This window comes from Melanotaenia boesemani, chromosome 6 (assembly GCF_017639745.1).
Source record: "Melanotaenia boesemani isolate fMelBoe1 chromosome 6, fMelBoe1.pri, whole genome shotgun sequence".
Classification (NCBI taxonomy): domain Eukaryota; kingdom Metazoa; phylum Chordata; class Actinopteri; order Atheriniformes; family Melanotaeniidae; genus Melanotaenia; species Melanotaenia boesemani.
In genome coordinates this window covers 12,832,995-12,853,451 of record NC_055687.1, presented here as the reverse complement: position 1 = coordinate 12,853,451, position 20,457 = coordinate 12,832,995, and the positions used below count along the sequence as shown (strand labels likewise).

General features: G+C 35.8%; 1 protein-coding gene across 2 annotated transcripts; it reads right to left on the bottom strand.

Moving 5' to 3' along the window:
- Nucleotides 1-6,977: 6,977 nt before the first annotated feature.
- Nucleotides 6,978-12,960, bottom strand: ifnlr1 (interferon lambda receptor 1). Of its 2 annotated transcripts, none has more exons than XM_041988503.1 (7): nt 12,644-12,960; nt 11,711-11,837; nt 10,626-10,795; nt 10,310-10,494; nt 10,012-10,153; nt 8,467-8,594; nt 6,978-8,083 (listed from the first exon to the last, which is right to left on the bottom strand). In XM_041988503.1, exons 1-7 carry the CDS (start codon nt 12,687-12,689, stop codon nt 7,349-7,351), a joined length of 1,533 nt encoding a protein of 510 aa, XP_041844437.1. In that variant the 5' UTR covers nt 12,690-12,960; the 3' UTR covers nt 6,978-7,348. The 2 variants fall into 2 exon arrangements, with proteins under 2 accessions (XP_041844437.1, XP_041844438.1); XM_041988504.1 differs by having other exon boundaries at nt 6,978-8,080.
- Between the last annotated feature and the right edge of the window lie 7,497 nt (nt 12,961-20,457).

Here is a 20,457-nt window from a genome sequence, read left to right as displayed (position 1 = left end):
CTGAGAGTAAACTTACCTTATTCTCCCAAATGGGTAATTTTTTTTATTTTTTTGTCTTCTATTATTGTAGCACTGCATGCAGTGCATCTGTTCAGCCTCTCTCTGTCTTTTAATTGTCTACAAACATTCACATTATCAAACACTCCCCTCTATGTACATGCACAGATGCAACAAATCAATCTGTGCATTGCAAAGCTTTCGGAGTGACACTGCTGCTACCTGAACACATTTGTTGTAACATCTAAGCCCAAGTCTCATCTGTAGAAACTTCTCATGAAAGCATTTTGCAAAAACTATATCACATTTTGGCTGAGAGGAGGAAGAGCTTGCACTATTGCAGACAGACTCCAAATACATGTGCAGCTGATTTTTGTGAAGTAGAAGTTGTGATGGGCCTAAGTGCAGTCTGTGGAGCCGGCACAGCAGCTCAGTCAGGCGGTATGAAAGCATGAGGTTGCTTATGTAACAATGTGTAATAGAACTGTCATGAATAAAGCTAAAAAGGATTGATCAATATTAAAGTATTGTGTTAAATTATTGTTAAATAAATTAAATGTTTCATTTTTTATGTGGTTTTCTTCTGAAATAGTTTGCATCTTTTAAATGACATGATCTTGTTCTGCATCCCCATTAACACAACATTTCAACCATCTTTTGTTCACAAGGCCATAAAAGGAAATTGAAATATGAATTTACTTATGTTTCAGCATTTCTGGCAATAAATTGCTGTTTTTCTTTATAAGCTGTACAGTCTATCCAGTGTTTAACATGTTGATATGGTGTAATAGTGATACACAGACAATAAAACCAATAAACAGTTATTTTATGGTTATTAATGAACTTCAGTTGCATAAAAGTCACAGCCCTTATTTCCCATATCCATTGATGTATGTACATATGTCAGATTAATGGCATTATGTTACCCTAAATGTGACTTTGTGTTGAAACTGATTTATTAGTACTTGTATGCTAAAGTGGTAAAATAAGATGAATGTGTTTAAATACGGTTTATATAATGCAGTTTAATTACTATGGAATAGCTCAAATTCTGGTACATTGTTTCTCTGTATTGGTACATTAGCTATTATAATAGATTTAGTCCTGCTTCATTTGGCTAAAGCTGGTGTTCACAGAAATATATTTTTCTTCTCCTTTCCCTTATTCTCTATGATGATTTAGCTCCTAGAATTTGTTCACTGTCACATTAGACTGTTTGGTAGAGATAAATAGATCTGTTCAGTCCTGTTGTTTTTATTTAATTTTTTTTCTCAGAACTTACTTTTGTATATTTATTTATTTATTTATTTATTTATTTATTCTTTTTAATGATTACTATTATGGTTGCTTAATTTTTTTAATGCATCAAGTGTACAGTGTCTGCATGTCCAGTGGTGATTGGATAGACAAAGACTAAATGCTCATTGGCGTTGCAATGAGAGAAGGCATCATTCAAGGCCACAGTATTGTATTGTATGGAAAGATGAGAGGTTATTTATAAGTTTTTAGTGGCCACACCTGCCTCTGGAATATCACCGCACAATACAAGCTCAGGTTGCCAGGCCCAGTTCTCTCGTCATGATTTAGCAGTGACTTTCAGACTAAGAATAACTGCTACAAAACAGCTGAGAGACTCATTTATTCATTCCTCTTTGATAGATTCAAGTTCTGCATTCAGCAGAGGGGGCTCATCTTTGTATTTGTGTACATATATATATATATATATATATATATATATATATATATATATATATATTTCCTTTACTGTGACTAGAAATCTTCAGAATTTTGGGGGTAATCATTCATCAAAACAATACAGCTGATACCAATTACTGCCCAGACCATCTATTTTAGGTCTACAATTCCTCAGGATCTTTTATTAACCTTTCTAACATTTTTATAGTAGCACATAAAGGCTGATTAAAAACCTGTGTAGAGATCAAGAACTTGATTGGCCCAATTTTTTTTTTTCCTTTTAACTATGTTTTTATATTTAATGTTGTACTTCTTAGAGCCTGGCCTTTAGGCCTTAGTGGTTACCTTAACAGCCATTCCAGCCTAAATTTGTAGGTCCAGATAGATAGTTATGTCAGAGTTGTTCGTTCGTTCATTCGTTCGTCCATTCGTTCGTTCATTTTCTTTACTGCTTAGTCTAATTTAGAGGTTGCGGGGAAGCTGGAGCCTATCCCAGCAATTAGCAGGCGAAAGGCAGGGTACAGTCAGTCCATGTCAGGGCCAATACAGAGACAAACAACCACTCACACTCCTAGGGTCAGAATTTAGAGTCACTGGTGGGAGGAAGCTGGCATACCTGGATACAAGATACAACCCATGCTTTCCAGGTTTCCAGAAATACAAGATAACCCCTCTCTACTCCTGTTTTCCTTTTTGGTTGATTGATTTGGATAGATGGGGGCTTTTCTGTGTGGAGTTTGCATGCTCTCCACATCTATGTGTGGGTTCTCTCTGAGTACTCCAGCTTATTTCCACAGTCCAAAGACATGCATGTTGGGTTAATTGGCCACTCTCTGCTCCCAAGGAGTAAGTGTGAGTGGTTGTTTGTCTTTCTGTGTTGACCCTGTGGTGGACTGGTGATCTGTCCAGGGTGTACTCTGTCTCGCACCTGTAAAATGATGGGTTAGGCTCCAGCAGGCTCCAGCTTCCCTGCGACCCTAAATGGACTAAGCAGCTATAGAAAATGAATTGATTGATGGATGGTGTTTGATAAATTATCACAGCAGCCCACTCTTTGCAATGAAGAGTAGCTATACAGCATTCAGAGATTTAAAGTAATCTCTGTACTCTCTGTACTAAGACTCGATTATCATTCTACTAAAGGGAATTGTCTTGGGTCCAACTAAATATTGCAAAACTTTTTTCCTGTCCTCTCACCTAGCCGTTGTGCCCACAATAGACCTTAATGGACACCACAGCCTCAGAGATGATCAATCATTTTCTGGCCAGCCTTGACAGCTGTTTCCATGCTTTTTTCTAATCAAGAACCCATTAAAGATGATTAGAAATGCAAGAGAGGAAAGGGAGGGGTGAAGTGATTGCATCCAATTACACAGAGACTTCTATTTATCATATAATTGGGTTTAGGGAGGGAGGTTGGTGCCTTTTCAAACAGAATGGCACTAAAATGGCTGCTGGTTCTGATTTTCTTATGCTAAAGTGGCAAAAAAGCCACATAATATATATTCACACCTAACCAGAAAAGACAGCAGCACTAACTTATCCTCGCTAAAGTTTCTAAGCCTCTGTGGCAGAATCTTTTCCCTTCATTTCATTATCATGCTGCAAACTATATAGACTATGATTAACATAGCATTGAACTATATAAAAACTAGAATATTTTTCTAAAATACTTTGTTCATATTTTAACCTCCGAGAAGCAGTTAAACAATAATGACAATCTACTGTTATACTTCAGAAAGAAGAGCCATGGACATCTGTCAAAAGCATATTGCAGCTTGGGCTTTTTTATTTATTCTGTGGAATCAAAGACTGTCTGGATTTCCAACAAGCTGTTAATTTAGCTGGCTGTGATTGAAATTAGTATTTGACAAATGTCAAACCTGGTTGCTTCCATCGATGCTTTTCTATTCCTAGAAATGACTGAAGTGGCCGAGACTCAGTCCATCAATGTATTCATTGATCCAGGGCAGACATACACTTGTGGTGGTGATTGAAATTCTGTTTGTGCTGACACACTGGGTTCATCCAAACAGCTATTCCCTGTCCAAAGTTGTATCATGGCTCTAGCACTGGAGGGTCGGCTCTGCAATCTCCCATTCAATTTTCTCCTGACTTAGAGATTTTGACGAGGAGAAAGACAGCTTTCTGGCAGACAGAAGGAAAGGAACCTCTCAGCGCTGCAAGCCAAACACCTTTTGTTGTATTTGTTTTTCTGCTCTTTTTCGACGTCTGTCCAAAGATTAACTTGATGGGAAGACTGAGGGGAAGGGCATGATGGAAAACTTGACATTGTTGCTTGTGCCATGTATATTCTTAAAACCCTCCAGAAACAAAGAAAACGTTCTCCTCTCTTCTCTGCAGTGTTTTGTAAGAATGATTGTTTCAGCTTGCACTTCACCTACTTTACTTTACTCTTGATCTTAAGGTACTATATCACATTCTTTTTTTTATTCCTATGTAAAACTGGATCTTGCCCATTTCCTTTCTCCCAACCTCCCTTTTACTTTTCATGTAATCTTTTTTCTAAGCATTGTTGAATTTAATTCTTATATTTTCTTTTGCAGTTATTAACTTTGGCAGATTCTCTGCCAGTTTTAGCCTTGTACTCAGATTGAGTGGTCCTTTCACTTCTTGCACTGTTCACTTATCAAACATATTTTCACTTCAATCTAAGAGCCCATCCGTATATCCAGGGCAGCTCACCTGACTCAACCTCAAATAACAAAAGCACATGTTCATTTAGATTGTTGGGTTTTCTTAGGTTTACAGAGCATCAGGAGTTATTAAATAGAATAGAAATACTTTATTAATCCCTTTGGAGAGTCCTCAGGGAAATTTGGGAATGATGAAATGAAAGATGAAATGAAAGATGCCTAATATTTTTGTGAAAATTTGAACATGAGGGAAAATTTATCAGCAAGTGGAAGGAAGTTCTAGATGTACACTTGCTGTTTTATTAAAAGTTTTAAGAAAGTGCTACTTTTGTAAAGAATTCAGAGAAAAGACAGGACCATAAAACCCTCACGAATCAGCTGTCTAAACTTTGCAGGCTGCTTTTACCTTTGACATGACAGCAGATTGTGTGAATTAAGTCAGATAATCCGTTTGTTTTCATGTAGCTATCTGGCTGTTGTACACGTGTTGTGCATTGACCATGAATTGGGGCAATTCCCACGAGGTAACTTGGTAATAAATCTGCGCTTTTAGCAGATTCCTAATCTAACTGTTCCTAAATTAAGTGTTGATATTAAGAACCAGGATGTCTGGGTTAAAGGTGTAGTTTTTTTTTTTAAGCATGTATTCATTGCATTTTGACACCAACTTGTAAGATATACTATCTTCACTGGGGGTTGTATGAGACAAGTTTTTTTAATTTTTGTTTTTGACTTTGATGAAATTGGATTTTGGTGGAAAAAAAGATGTTGAAAATAAGAAAGTGCAAATGGATAATGCAGGTGACTTGAAACAGTAACAGTATCTGTTATTTCTTACTTATCTTTTTAAAGGCCAGACTAACTAGAAAATAGCTCAAAAGGATATCTGGTAGCAAATGAATAACCAAACTCAACAGTGGAGATGGAGATTAAACATGAGGTCCAAGCAAGACTTATACAATCCTTTAGAATAGATGACAAATATGACCTAGTCACACTTCACGGTTGTGAAGGGGTTTCAAATGGGTTGCAAATTGTACACTGCAGCACTGAACATTTGTACTGTTAATTGGTTCAGATTTTTGTAGTTTAGCTAAGTAGAACTGCAAAATATCTTTTAAACTGTTGACTCACTCCTTTACTAAAACAACATACACAAGTTAGCAAAAATAGTTGAACTTTGGTTTCTTTGCTTTATCCACCTCCCCTTCTTTATGACAGTTTATGTAAATGATGTTTATCAGGCACAAATTCAATTGTTACACAATAAGACATTTTCTTTTATTCCTCATTCAGTGTGACCTTCCTTAACCAGCACTATATTGCTATTTTATTGGTAGAACAATAGTTTTAATAGTTTAAACAAATATTACCAAAAATGCCACGTATATTCATTGTTTGGCTTAAATATCTTTTCACAGAATGCACTCAAGGTTTCAACTTTCTAAAATAAATACTGAATTTGAATCTTAAGTTTTAAATACAGAATGAAAACAAAACTTCCATCCCACAGAAATGAACCTACATTGTGTTTTATTTATGCGAGTCATAGCACCTTGTTTCAACACATGGAATGTTTTTACTTTACGGCTGTATAAAGATTGCACCGAACCAATTAAAAGCCAAGCTGTTATCAGTATTGCTCATCCTGTACCATGACCCACCTTCTTATATACTGACTGTAACACAGTTTCCTTTTCCTTCTACTGGAAGAACAGCAAACAATTAGAACAATTATGAGTTAATGAACATTGTTTTTTTTTGTTTGTTTTTTTTAAGGTGCAGTTGCAGTTATCACACATTTTTTATACACAATAATACAAAAATATGATTAAGAGCATAAAAGTAGGTATATGTTTATTTCTGGTTGGTATTCAGTCATTGTATTCACATTCTAAATGGCTCAAAAACTCCACAATGTGTGGCAGGATTATTGAACTTTGGATTGTGGCAAAATAAACCATCCAACAGTCAGACTTGTTTTCATACCTGATCTTTGAGGCGGACTATTCATATTAAGATTGCAGTGACTAGAGCTAATTTGTGTTTTCAGGACATGCAATAAGTTAAAGCAATGTGTTGCCATGGTGATGGCAAACAAATGCAAACACTAACAGTGTGTGGGTGCTTGGGTAATTATTGAAGGTGTACAGTAAACAAGTACAAGTATCTGCTTATAAAGATAGCCTAGATCAGGGGTCTGCAACCTTTACAATCCAAAGAGCCATTTTTCCCTCGGCCCAGCTAAAGCAAACTCGTTTAGAGCCACAGATGTTATGAGACCTTTTTAAAAAAGACAACTTAGAATTTTTCATAAATATCTACTATTGGATATTTGTTGCAGAACCACATTTTTATTTCTATTTTTAGGTTTTAAAATAAAGAAAAACATAAAACTTTTGCAAAAAGAAGATAGACAGACTTTCTTCGATCGGATGCAGGAAAGAAAAAGGCTCATATATTCCAACCCTATGACAAGAAAAATAGATAAAATATTACTGGTACTCTTAGTGCCATTATGTTGTGGACATTCAATGCAATTTATTCTACAACAAAAAGAACACAATAAAATAAATAATAAAAAAAAAAAAAACGCTAAAAAAAACCCACCTGCATTGGTTATATATCTATATTTTAAACAATTATTTAGTTCTTTATTTTTATCCATGTATTAAGCGCTATTGTGGAAGGTCCAGAGAGCCACTTGTGGCTCTGGAGCCACAGCTTTCAGACCCCTGGCCTAGAGGTTAATATTTTTGTTTAATAAATAATTTTTACATTTATACATTTTTACAGTTTGAGTTATTCTTCTTAGAGGAATTTGTGTTGTGTGTTCTCCACATGAACTTCACCTTGACAAAAGTGTCAATGAGGATCCATGAAGGTTTCCAGACATCCTGTTTTGTTTATAGCTGATTCAAATATGGCATCACAAGATGGTTCAGCCTGACATCCTTGGTGAAAATCAGTAATGATTCTCAACACTCTCAATCTCACTCTCAACAACTCTCTTGTTGAGAGTGGTGGTAATGTTGGTTGCAGTATGGGTTGGTTGGTGTGGTTGTAAAGCTATTGTCACATCCAGAATCTGTGCAGTCTGAGCCATCGAAGCTCTGTGGGGACACCATTGATAGTCCGTCCTGGCAGTCGATGAGGTCTGATAAAAGAGGTTTTCTCTCTGGGTTCATTGGTGATATTGTGTCACCAGTACTGCTCTGTAACTGAAATGCAAATAAAGGCAACACAAGTTGTCCGTTGATGTTGCGTACAGTATTCAGCAACAGCCGCTTGGCTGGATTAATCTCACCAGAATCAGAATCCGATAATGGTGTTGCTCCACATGAGTTGTACTTTTGAGCCATTTCACCATTTTCCCAGCTTTCTTCTCCACTAGAGAACAAGAAGATTCTGTGAGGAAAGTCTTCATCCGCTTCAGGTGTGACATGGACAGCAACTTGACTGTAGATTTCAGAGGACTGGGCACTTGTGCTTTCAGGATCTGGGGTTGTACTGCATGCACCCGTGTCTTCAGGCAAGTCAGCATTTTGTTGGCAGATGTAGCTGGGGATGTTCTGGGGGGAATAACCCCCAGACATCTGTGAGGGTACTTTTTGCTTCTCCTGGATCGCAGTGCAAACCATTTCTTCACTTGGAGTGTAAAGCAGTACTTTAGAAATTAGAATTTTCCCATCTGGATACAGGATCGCTTTATTGGGCTTGGAGAAGGTTTCCTGCTTTAAAGATAAAAAGAAAATTCTTTATTTTCTGTAAAACCCCCAGACAATTAACAAAGGCAGCGTACATACAAAAAAAAAAGAAAACAAACAAAAAAAAAAACAAAAACAAAGGCAGTGTACATACAAAAAAAAAACAAAACAAAATACAATACAAAGGCAGTATACATACAAGCGTAACGGCAGAAACCACCATGACTCACTGGGTAATGTTTTCTTTCACTTTATGAAATCGTCATACGAGATGTAAGTGTTACTTTTAGGTTGCTCACTTTGTCAAGCTGAGCCTGTGTGAAGTAAAGTGCTAGAGGGCTTGATTTTTTTCCCCACACGGCAACATTTCCTGGTTGCATCAAAGAAGGACTGATAAAACATGATCTTACCAGTGCTTGTGGCTCCTTTGGCTTTCCACCATTCACATAGCTGTACATACACACAACTGATATTATGAGCATGGCTCCCAGAACAGCAACACTCACAAGAGGCCATTTCAAATTAACAAGTTGATCATCTGAAAGAGAAGAGTGTCACAGACATATTTGGGCTTAAATAAAGGCCCTGCTGTAAGACCAAATCACCTCAAGAGCTTTAAAATGACATGCCTGGGCATGGTGAGGGGTAGCAATGTACTTCTGTCTACGGTGGCCCTGAAGTGTCACAGAAATACAAAAGCCACAACCCAAATACAAACACCACGATTAGCCCCAACGCCACACAAAAGCTGCATTGGAAGTGACTCTGCCTTTTTTTTCTTTTCTTTTTTTTTTTTTTTTTTTTTTTTTCTCTTCAGAATTTACACTGCATGTATTGCTTTGACACTTCAGGGCCACTGTACCTGTCACACAGGTATGGTACTGTGACTGCTTACTTTCGAGAAGTACAAGCATGTTAGTCAATAGGATATTAATTCAAAGACTAATATAAAAACAAGTGTTCCCCTTGTCTAGTAGGATAGCAGTGGCTTTGAATAAACTTTTTAAAATAAAAAAAAAATGCTTAATTTCTACATTTGTTACTATTGTACTGTACGAGATGAGAATATAGAAAAAGACCAGGCTAAGGTGCAAGTTATTTTTTCTTTTAAAAAGACTGCATGATCTTTTGTCATTTCACTAGTTTCATTGGGGGGGAGTGGTAGCCTTATAGTTCCAGAGGTGGTCTTGGGTCTGAAGAACATGGGTTCAAGTACCTGGAGTATCAACAAAAGCTTTAAGCCTCCAAAACTGCTCCCCAAAATGGCAATATAAAACATGGCATCCCACTGCTCTCTAGTACATCTAGATTTTGGGTCAAATTGAGAGGTGAATTTCCCAATTTGGATTAATTATTATTTTTGACAATGACAGGTTAGTGAGAAGTTTCTTCTGAAACACTTTTTTTAAACATTTTTTTTAGAAAGGCTCCTTATTTATTATAGTGATTTTACTGGTTTACCCCTTTAAAACATATGGATTCCCACTAAAAATGGTAGTGTTATTTAGGCTAGAAGTATTATTTCTGCTGTAGACTTGCAATGTAATCCAGAGAAATGGCAGTGCATTAAAATAGATTTATAGCATATGATCTTATTTATTAACACTGCATGGTTTCATGTCATGCCATCATGATCAGCTTTAACTAATGGAAGTCAAATGCAAAAATGCCACTCTTTGAAGTTTCTTAATAAATGCATTTTACTAACAGCAGGTGGGCAGTTCGAAGCTAATCAGTAAGTTGTTAAGCATCACACCATTACACTGAAAATAGATTTCTGTAAATATTGTGGCTGTAGATCGGCTATAGAGAACTTTTGTAAAGGTTCTCAACAAAATTGGCATCAAATTCTTGCATTAGTCAGAAGGTGGTTGTTTTTGTTTAAATGTATTATAACACAGCTGCATGTAAAAGTTGGTCATTCTTATGATTTATGTGGTTGTCATTTTGCTCACCTGTTAGTCTGAAGCAGAATGAGGCGTTCTCACTTTCTGAGGAACCCCATTCCGATTTTGGTTTGTAGACCACATAACCACAGTATTCTGTCTGGTTGTACCTCATCTTAATGTCAAAATGATTAGTTGTGCTTTCGTAGACCTGAAGATACAGGGGTTCAAATAAATGACACATGCTCTCTTTAGTCCACTACAGATCGGATAAACACATTTCCATGCCAATTAGAGCTGACACAAACTTTAAACAAGAAAACACTGCAGCAACATTTTTTTTAAAACTTTTGTTAATGCCAATCACCTGTTCGGCCCACTCTGGTTTAGTAATTTTTAAAATGTATAGCGGTACAGTTTTGGAGAAACCATCTTTACTCTTAGTGATGATGTCTGCAATGGACTCTCCATCCGGCCCCTGCGGCAGGGTGACATCGACATACACAGAAGATGCTGTTGTGTGTGTCGACAAAATGGGTGGACCAAGGATGGCTATGGACACAAAGAAAGATGAAAGGATGAAATCAAAAACAATTAATTGCAGAGGGAAATTGCAATATTGCAACAGAACATATCTGGTTTGGAATAAGAAATATTATATGGAAGAGTATGGAGATTCTTACTGTCTCTTAAAGGTTTAAATCTTGTTGAGAAGCCACAAGAGGTATCGTTAACACACACTTTAGCAACATAGTGAACATCATGCACTGATGGGGTTTCTGCAGTCAGGTCACATGACAGGCCAGCCATGTTCTGGCACTCCTTTTTTATCTCGCATTGCTCGTCAAAATCACTGAAATGAGTGCATATATGGTTGAGTGTTGTCATGGAAGCACATGGCAATATTTTGATGCTGATTTACTGATACCAAATGCAAACATAAAGTAATGAGGTTTAACTTGGTAAATAAGTCCACGGTTTGATACCATGTGAGAATTTTAGTGTGAATTACACACTAATGAATTCAGTAATTCATACATGTCAATGTTCTGTAATGGAAACCAAACAAACATCATCCTAGTCTTACAAAACACACCATGAGTTCAACACAAAAACCTATTGTTTCAGGAAGACAAATGATAGCGTTTTGTTTTAACAAGAAACCAATTTTTTTAAACTAGTGTTTCTGAGTGGCTGATTTGATGCTGCACGTCACTCAGCAATTTCAGGTGACAGTAGCAAGGAGAAATGTCAATAGGTATAGAAGTAGCACTTGACATTTGTTAGAGAAACTTTGCCATAAGTAACTAGTTGATGACATTTTGGCTTTGTTGAAGCAATTTGTAGTGATTGTGTAAAATGGATAAATAATTCTGGTTTAGAACCAAGAAAATCAACTGAATGAAACTGCAACAGAGTGCAGAACAAAGAAATCACGTAGAACAAGCCATAGCTATCCTTAAAAACCTCTTACAAACATCACTTAAAGTTTATTCTGCCATGAAAAGTTACCAAACCTGCTTACTTGAGTTGGATTTGCTAATTTTTTCCTAGTATATTCTTTCTATAAACACACATAGCCCATCTGGTGACAAGGATTGAATTTCTCAGAGATATTCTCAGAGGCTGAGCAAGTGTTTACCCTCCAACATTTTCATTTTTCTTCATCTTATATCAAACTTTGTTCAGAGGCACATACATTCAAGAGGTGCAGGCACAGAACCAGGCATTAAAACCAGGCATAATAAATCCATAATCTTGGTCTTACTTGCAGTACTGCACACTGTAGAGCACCTTTTGCCCAGGAAATGCAGGCTTCACAGGATCCCAGCGGAGTACATTGAAGAAGTTCTTGGAAATAAAATAGACCTCACTATTTCCAAATGAGAAACATGCTGTTGGAAAAGGGCGAGAGTGTGTAAAGTTTGTGGCAAATATAATTTTTTTCAATCAGTGTGCTTCATTTATATATTTCAGAAAATTATAGCTGTTTTTAATTTTTTTTTGTTTTTTTTAAAGCTGTGAAAAGTCAAAAGGGATGTTTTTTTTAAATATTTGACATACACCAGTAACAGTCCATGTGTTCTTGTCTTTGCATAAACACACTTTTTTTTACCACTTTGAGAGGATTTAAAATATTTTATCCTTAGCCAAAGGTACATTCATTTACTTCTTAGTGTACCTGGCTAGGCCTAAGCGAAACTGTAGACACAGGATTTAAGACCGTAGGGAAATTTTAAAAGCTGAACTTTGCCTCTGCCGCTGTCTTAAACACAAAACTGCTATTTAACTTTTCCCATCAAATCTTTGATACAAGAAAATAAATCTTAGTGATGAAACTCTTTTTAGATTAGATTTAAAATAAAGGTGTAAAAATTGCAAAAATGCTTTTATCGTTTTTATAAGTGATACGATCAGTTATGAATCAGCTTGTAGAAAAGGCTTGTTATTCTGAACAGGGACTTTTCTACAGCTAAAACATTTTTCACTGATCACTATCATTACAAATAACCAATGTCTTGATCTGGGAGTCTAATTCATTTTCATTTTGAAACAGAGGGAATTAATTTTTCTCAAATATATTATTTGGCTTTTTGACTTCATTGTCTTTATTAATTTAATTTTATTATGGCTAATTTCAAGAAAAATGTTTTAAAAATCAAATTAAATTGTAGTTCTAAACAAGCTCTTATGTACTTACCATAGCAGAACAGGAGAAGGCTGATCACGTTCATCGACCTCATCATCCTCAGTTATGTATAGACTATAAAAAGTACTCTGAAATTCTGCTCTCAACTTCTGGTCAGAGCGCAGTCTGAATGGTAGCAAATTCTATTTAAAAAACATGACACAATACAAAGAAAAATAAAATTATCTTACTACCAGAGATGATTCCAAGCAGAGCCAGAATTGGCTCGAAAAGAGATATTAAATGTTAAAGTTGTCAGATTTCAGAGCTGTCTCCTGTCTCCGCTCCTCAACCCATCGCTGTGTCCTGGGTAAGGAGTGGCTTTACTCAGGTGTGGAAGTGTACTTTGGCACATGTTATCACTCTGTTCCTGTTTTTCTGCTTACTGCATGTTCCACCCACAAGCATGTTTTCTCCAGAGTATCTACTTCCCTTTTCTTCCCTCCTTCATGCTGTCATACAGGTCATGCATATCTCTTTCTCCCTCTGCAGTCGTCCTTCAGGTTATTTCAGTTTTTTCAGCTTTACTGGAAATGTTCACAACTTGAAGACAGAAAGTGAAAGTGCTCAGTCATGGTCTCAAAACATTGTACTCAAGCACAGAACCATCCAGTGTAGACATTATCCCACAAGCCGTTTATACCACAGTGACATATAAACTGTGGCAAAATATGGCTTAATGTAACAGTTAGTACATGCCAAAGTAATTACCACAAAAAGAGATGATGGGTTAGTGACGAGCAATAAGGATCAAACATCTGTAGGATGGCAATGACTGCTACCTTTATACTTCACTACACTCTACAATGTTTAAAAACAGCACACATGATAGTAGCAGAAACATTATTGGTTGTACAGGTAAAATATTAATGTCTTGGGAGAACAGGTAGAATTTCCCAGAGATCTTACAACCAAACAGGACAGGAGCAAACAAATCACAATGGTCATTACTTGTTTTTCACAACATGTTTCAGGGTTAATTATCAACATGTATCTACTGTTTCTTTTATTTCTTTGAATTTGCCAGCTCACATCTCAAATCTCCACCATAAAAGTTCATATTGTAAGCTGAACACAACTGTTAGGAATACATCTTACATCATAGTGAAACGTCTGCATATGACACATCCCCTGGGAAATGTCACTCGTTTGAACATATGCAGTGTCTAGAATAAAATAGTCACAAATGATATATTAGAGCTCCCAGTTGGATAACCCATATGGTCATAAAAAAGTAAATATCCAAATGTTTTCACTCCAAAATACATCTTGCCCGTTGGTTGACAATTTCATCTCATGACTTTGATGTATTGAGGAAATGTAAGTGATTATTGTAAATGGCTTGTAAAATTGCTGAAGGGATGACATCAGTAAAAAAACATGTGCTCTTCTTGTCTCAGGTAAAGTGCACAGTTTAAAATAAGAAAGTGTAACTAAATTATGTTTTTAATTGGGTTTAAACTGAACTGTTAATTCTTCTCAGGGTGATTAAACTGGTGCATCTTATTATACTCCAAGTTCACAGCAAAACCTTTCGATTAATGATACATTGGGCAAAAATACAGCTTTACGTTTAAACATTTTTCTTTAAGGAAAGCTTGACTTTTCTTGCAAACTTTGCTGCAACAAATACTCACATACACTGTCTCATTCATGTCTATTTAGGAAGAAATGCGTACACTTTTGTAAAGAAAAAGTAGAAGTGGGAAAATATATAACCTTTAGTCAAGTAATTGTATATCATGCCATGTCATTATGACATATTTCAGTAAGAATCCCTTCTACATCTTCAAGTGTATCACTTAACTAAAGCCACGGATGAGGATTAAGTTGCTGCTTTGAATCTGCTCTGTCTATAGTGTTGCCTTGTTCATTTTCATTCATGTTGCTAATTATTGGCTCTTCTTGGACATTATGCTGCATTTGACATACTGTGAAAGCGGGTGGTGGGAACTGGCAAACGCATTGTGTAAAAGTATTCACCTATATTTTTGTAAATTTTATAACATTTCCCAAAAATCCATTTAAATTACAGGTTGTAATAAAAAGAAAAAAAAAACAATAATAAAAAAAAGTAATGCCAAGGAGATTAGTTGTTTTGCAAGCTGCTGTTATAGTTCGCTTTACATAAACCAAGGTTGTTGAGGATCAAGAATAAAAAATGATTTAACAAAAGTCAGGGTTGACTAACCTTAGAGTTCCTGACTAGTACATTTAACTTTTGATGGTACTTTTTATCTACATATTTCCCAGGTTGAAGGTATAACTACAGTCCATAGTTGCTTTTGAATGCAGCATTAATTTACAATTTCCCTCTGGATTAATGAAGTATTTTTATTTGATTTATTTCATTCCTCGCTCTTGACAATTTGTCATTTTGTTACATCAGCTTACGTCTATTTTGTGCTGATTAATAACAAAGGTTAACTGTTTCTGTTCCTACTGTCCCATCTCTGTAGATTTAATACTAGGAAAACACATAATGATAGAAAAAAAAAAACAGTTAAAACCAGTAATGCCGTATAGAAATATTTGCACTCCATTATTTGCAAACTGTGTTTCTGATGCTTTGCAATAATATGTACAGCTTATCCTGGTTATCCAAAGATAAGACAATGTACTGACTAATCCCATTGAACTCTGTATTAATTTATATCTCTTGCATCCAATGATGTGTACACAACCTGCCTATCATGGGATACTCTCAGTGGGTTATGGTCAGTGACATCTAATTATAGTCAACAACAACCTCCTGTCAGTGATTTTCTTTATGGTGGTTTATTTTAATTAGATGCTATTTGCTTCTCTCCTGTAACTATTTACAGGAAGCATTACAACACACCACCTGGCTTTAAAATGATAGTCTGTCTCAACTGTAAACCTTTTGAGATCTTTTAAACTGAACTCTGTAAGAAAAATAGACAATGTATTTTTAATGGTAATGATTTAAAAAAAAAATCACTAAGCTAATTTTATATTTTAAGGAAATTTCAGGGTCACTTTAATTCAAATTCACAAAAGCCCCTACAGTGGATGTTTATTTCAGACTTATTGTTTTCATGACCTCATTTGAAGGTAAAATAATTTTCAGTAAAATGAAATTCCACCAAGCCCAGAGGAGTAAACACCTCAACAAACAAATGTATTAAAAAGCTTTGAGTCACTTCTGGGTGTGTAATATTTTAAGAGAGTGATTATAATGTGAGATTGTTTCTAATAAGACAAGATTGACTGGTTTTGTTTCTCGGAGAACAGACTAACAAGAAGTTTGCTTATCATGTCTTCAGTCCTCAATGTCTCTTATATACCATTCGAACTTGATTTACTTGAGCTGCAAGTAAAATCACAATAATGAATGGGGCCAACTCTTTTCTGCATAGTTAGACACGCTTTCCAGCAGAGCAACTGTTATTGTGCAAAAACCCTTTCCTTTTTCCTTTGTTGCCAAATTAATTCACTGTGGAGGCATCCCTGAGAGGAAGGAAGGCTTTGATGTTGTTGGACACAAACTGAGAAGATGATATACTTCTATGGGTCCCTGCACTTCAGTGAATCATCATCATCAGTGAATCATCCTTTGCTCTGTCACAGCAAATCAAATGTTTCCTGCATCTCTTACCTTACCAGCGTGTTTTGAGTCACAAAGACTGTGGACAACCTTTGATCTGAGTCAGTAAACACAGGTTGGACCAGACAGATTCTGACTCTGGCTCAGGTTGCAGAGAAGCCACAAAATTGATCCCTATCTGAAATCTGGTGCTGCACAAAATATCGTGTCAATTACATTTTTTCTAAATTGGCACGTAATACTCTATTGTTCTCTGCTGATGGAATGATCTCTCGCATTTTCTTTATCTCCACAAGAAGAAAATGTGTCAGATTTTAAAGTTGATAAACTAGAAAATAAATCTGCAGATAATGAATTACTGCCAAAATTGGAAATGTTAATCTTTTTCTACTTCATTTGGCCAAATGATAATGTTTATCCCATGAAACTGCTAAAAAAAAAACATCAAAGTTATGTTTTTAAAGTGTAATAAGGTGCTTACTGTCATCCTGATAGCTCACTGGGAAAATGCACAGCTTCTCATCAATATACAGACCCTGAAACAATAAGTTCATTTATTATATTTACTTATTTTAATTTTTTAATGAAAATGAGCAACATCATTGATATAAAAAAAAAGTGCAAAAACCTGCTAAAATGTCCATGTGTATTATTAATTTGAAGAACCAAGCAGGAGTAGTTCATGCTAGTTAAAAAAAGAGCAGCCAAAGCAGGCTAGTGACTCATCTGTTTACTTCTCGCTGGAGGGGCCATATCTTGCTTTCATGGTGGTACTGAATCACAACTAGTTTATGACTGTTGAGTTGTACAGTTAAGTGAGGTAAAAAAACATCTATTTTTAGATTTGGGATAAACATAAAGCTTTAATACCACAGATGACCTTCCCCTCGGGTGCAGCTTAACACAGTACTTGTTGGTGATAAAGCGGAGCTGCTACGTCAATGTGTGTTATACTCCTTTATGACCAAAACTGTGCTGGTGTTGGTTTAGGGTTTATGTTTAAATGTTAGATCTTAACCCATTTAGTTCTTGTGTAGCACCACTTTTTTGGGGGGCTGGACTTTTTGTGACCCAAATAGATGGAAAATAAATAAATACCTCAATCCCTGAAAACTCTTGGTGGCTCTTGGTTTTAAGCATTGAAACCTAATAATAATTGTTGACATGATGGCGCTGAACAGATTAATTTGTTCATGTAATCCAACAGATGAACTGTACATTGCAGGTCTGAGTGCTACAACAACTTGAACCCTTCCTCCTGGTCCAATGATTGCTATTATTTATATTTAATTGTTATAATTTTAGCTACGGTAGCTGAAACAATGAAATAATTCTTCCTCCTATGCTTTCCTTTTTTTATTGACGCAGTATCATATGATACATTTTATAAGAGAAACTAGGTAAAGTTGACAACTCTGGATGGACTACATGGTCATATAAGAACACAGCACTGATTTATAACAATAATACAGGTGCAATAAAACAGGGCCTTAGATAAATGTGATGTTAAAACCTGAAAATCTGTGGGGTTTTTTTTTTCTTTCCTTTTTTTAAACTTTGTCTACACCTAAATAAAAAATTATCTGATTGATCTCACCTTACTCTGCCACTCTTATCCATACTCCCATCCTCTCAGTTCCTTATGCTAAAAGCCACTGCTGAAACTGATCAGTCTGAGAAACAATGCATTGTCAAGAGATAAGCTGCACCTCAGCAATAAGATGTCTTCCTGTTCCTTTTACTTCACTAATTTGTAGTAGTTTTTATTGATTTATTTTACATAAATCCCTGCAAAAATCTATTTGAATCACAGCTTGGAAGACATAAAAAAAAGAAAAATGCCAGCAGGATGAATACTTTTGCAAGCCACTGTAAATAAAACTGATTAAGATTATATGCTTTGACATAAGCCACTCTCTTCAATGCATGAAGCTCTTGCAGCATTTGTGCCACATTGGGAAACACTTTACTAAACAATAACAGCGAGGTGAAAAGATCATTTTAAAAGAGGCATGAAATTATATGTTCTGAACAAGTTTTATTAGAAAACAGATTAATTTGTCCAAACAACATGCTCTTTAATAGTAACAGAATGATGTTGTGAAATGTGCCCTTTTCATAAATTAATGAGAAATTATTTTTTTTATGTAAAACTCATCTACAATATGTCTTGGGGCTAAGACCTTTGATTTGATCAGTGATGTTATTTGTGTGGTGCATGCTTGGCCTTATCCCATGGTATTATCCAAAGCCATCAATTAACATCAGATCATTATAATTTCAGCAGGAGGTGGAGGTGTTTGTCAGGGCAGTGAGTCAAAAGGAGAACCTGACTGATGGAACGGCATAAACAGATGGATGAGAGAAGAACACATAGATTAAATGTCAAGGCTGTGCTGTTTTGCATTACAAGCACACATTAAAAAAAACTGCTATACACGGTATAAGTTTGTTGAGATGTTCTCACATGGAGCACTTTTAATCTGTTCGAACATCCAATCAGAATGAAAATGCATCATGTAAACACCTCAGCTTATCCGATCTGCCTCGATCTGAAAGAATTTTTAGGGGGGGGGTTACGTGACATAATGAGTTTCAGAAAAGACTTGGAAAAAAACAGGATGTGACTGGGATGGATACGTTTTTGTTAGCAACTGCTAGAGTTAAGGATTAATGAGCATTTTGATGGTCAAAAAGTTATAACATTTTTAAAAAAAGTACACCCTTCTTCTTCCAAACTAGTACGTATGCATCGCACATGTGTCATTACATTCAATCTGTCCCTCATGTAAACAACATATCGGATAATTTTACCCAGCATCCATGTAAACATGTCAGCTGGAATCTATGTTCTTATCGGACAGATAAAATATTTCTCCATGTAAACAAAGATAAATAATTGCCAGGAGGGCTGGACAATAATTTAATTTATTGATTACTTTGAACACGCTATTAATGACGATTTTGTTTTTCTGATTTTATTTCCCCCTTTTTTTTAATATACACCACCAATGCTCTTCCTGGAATTTTGTAGTTAATATTAAGCTTACCCCTCCCCCGCCGTCATCCCACAGAAACAAGCACATGTGAACAATACAAAGTATGAGAGCTTTGTATTCTTCATTCTGGAAAAGATGAGTAAAACTTCAAAACTGGTTGTGTTTTGCAACATCAGACTAAGAACAAATAATTTCCCTTTGCAAATTTTTTTTAAATGTGCAGCGTGTAACAAAATCTGTTGCCATTTGTGCCACCATTTTTACTTTGCTGTGTCTGAATGGACAAACAACTGTGTGAAGTGAGAACTTTTTGACCTTTAAAACGGGTCTACGGGCTTTGTTTAATAAGTGCTAGAGCACCGTTTGGTAGAAATTTTACCAAAAATTCCTGACAAGGCACATAGACAGTACACATGTACACAGTTTTAGTTACCTGTAGTGCAGCGATTGCTGCCCTTGAGGACAAATACTCCTTTAGCTTTAGTTTTAGTGGGTGGGCAATACCCACTGATGTTTTCTTTTTTTTTTTTTTTGGCATGCTATTTAAGTTGGTGACAAAATGAACAGAGAGCAAAAGTAATGTGGGATATAGTTGGTATACTGAATTAAACGCAAGTTTTTTACTGCTTTTCTGTTCATGACTTATTGAGGGTTTAAAAAATCATGTTGGTATCTGGTAACAACTAGTCAACTCTCCAGTTTCTACTTTTTGTATCATATCAGCCATCAATTACACAAACACAGGACGGTTTACACAAAATGCAGAAACATTAGTAAAACCTTGAAGTTATGATAACAGAAGTTGTTCTCTGGTCATGTATTTTTTTTAAATAATGTTATCCTACCTTTGAAGCCTCTTCAGTGGTATTCATTACATAGAGAGAGATGAAAAACCTGATTTCATTGTTAGTTTCATAGTAGATGTGTAGGTAATATTACACTTCCTGATACAGTAAGTAATAAAAGCTGTTGGGTTGACATTATTACATAATGTTTTTCTTTATTTTAGATTTTCCATGAATTATTGGGATTAATATAATAACTACTTGCTCAGTTATACATTTCCTCAACAGTGTTACTTACAGTATAAGTTGGAACATAGTGAAGCTGGTAAAATTGGTGTCATTTGAGTGTTTTGCATCCAAAATGAGACTTTTGTAACCTCATCCATCTCACTAAGAAAAATACTGAGATAAGGAAACACAACTCATGGGAAGTGGTGGAAAACGTGCTCAGTGACAAAAGAGGTAGCGTGACTG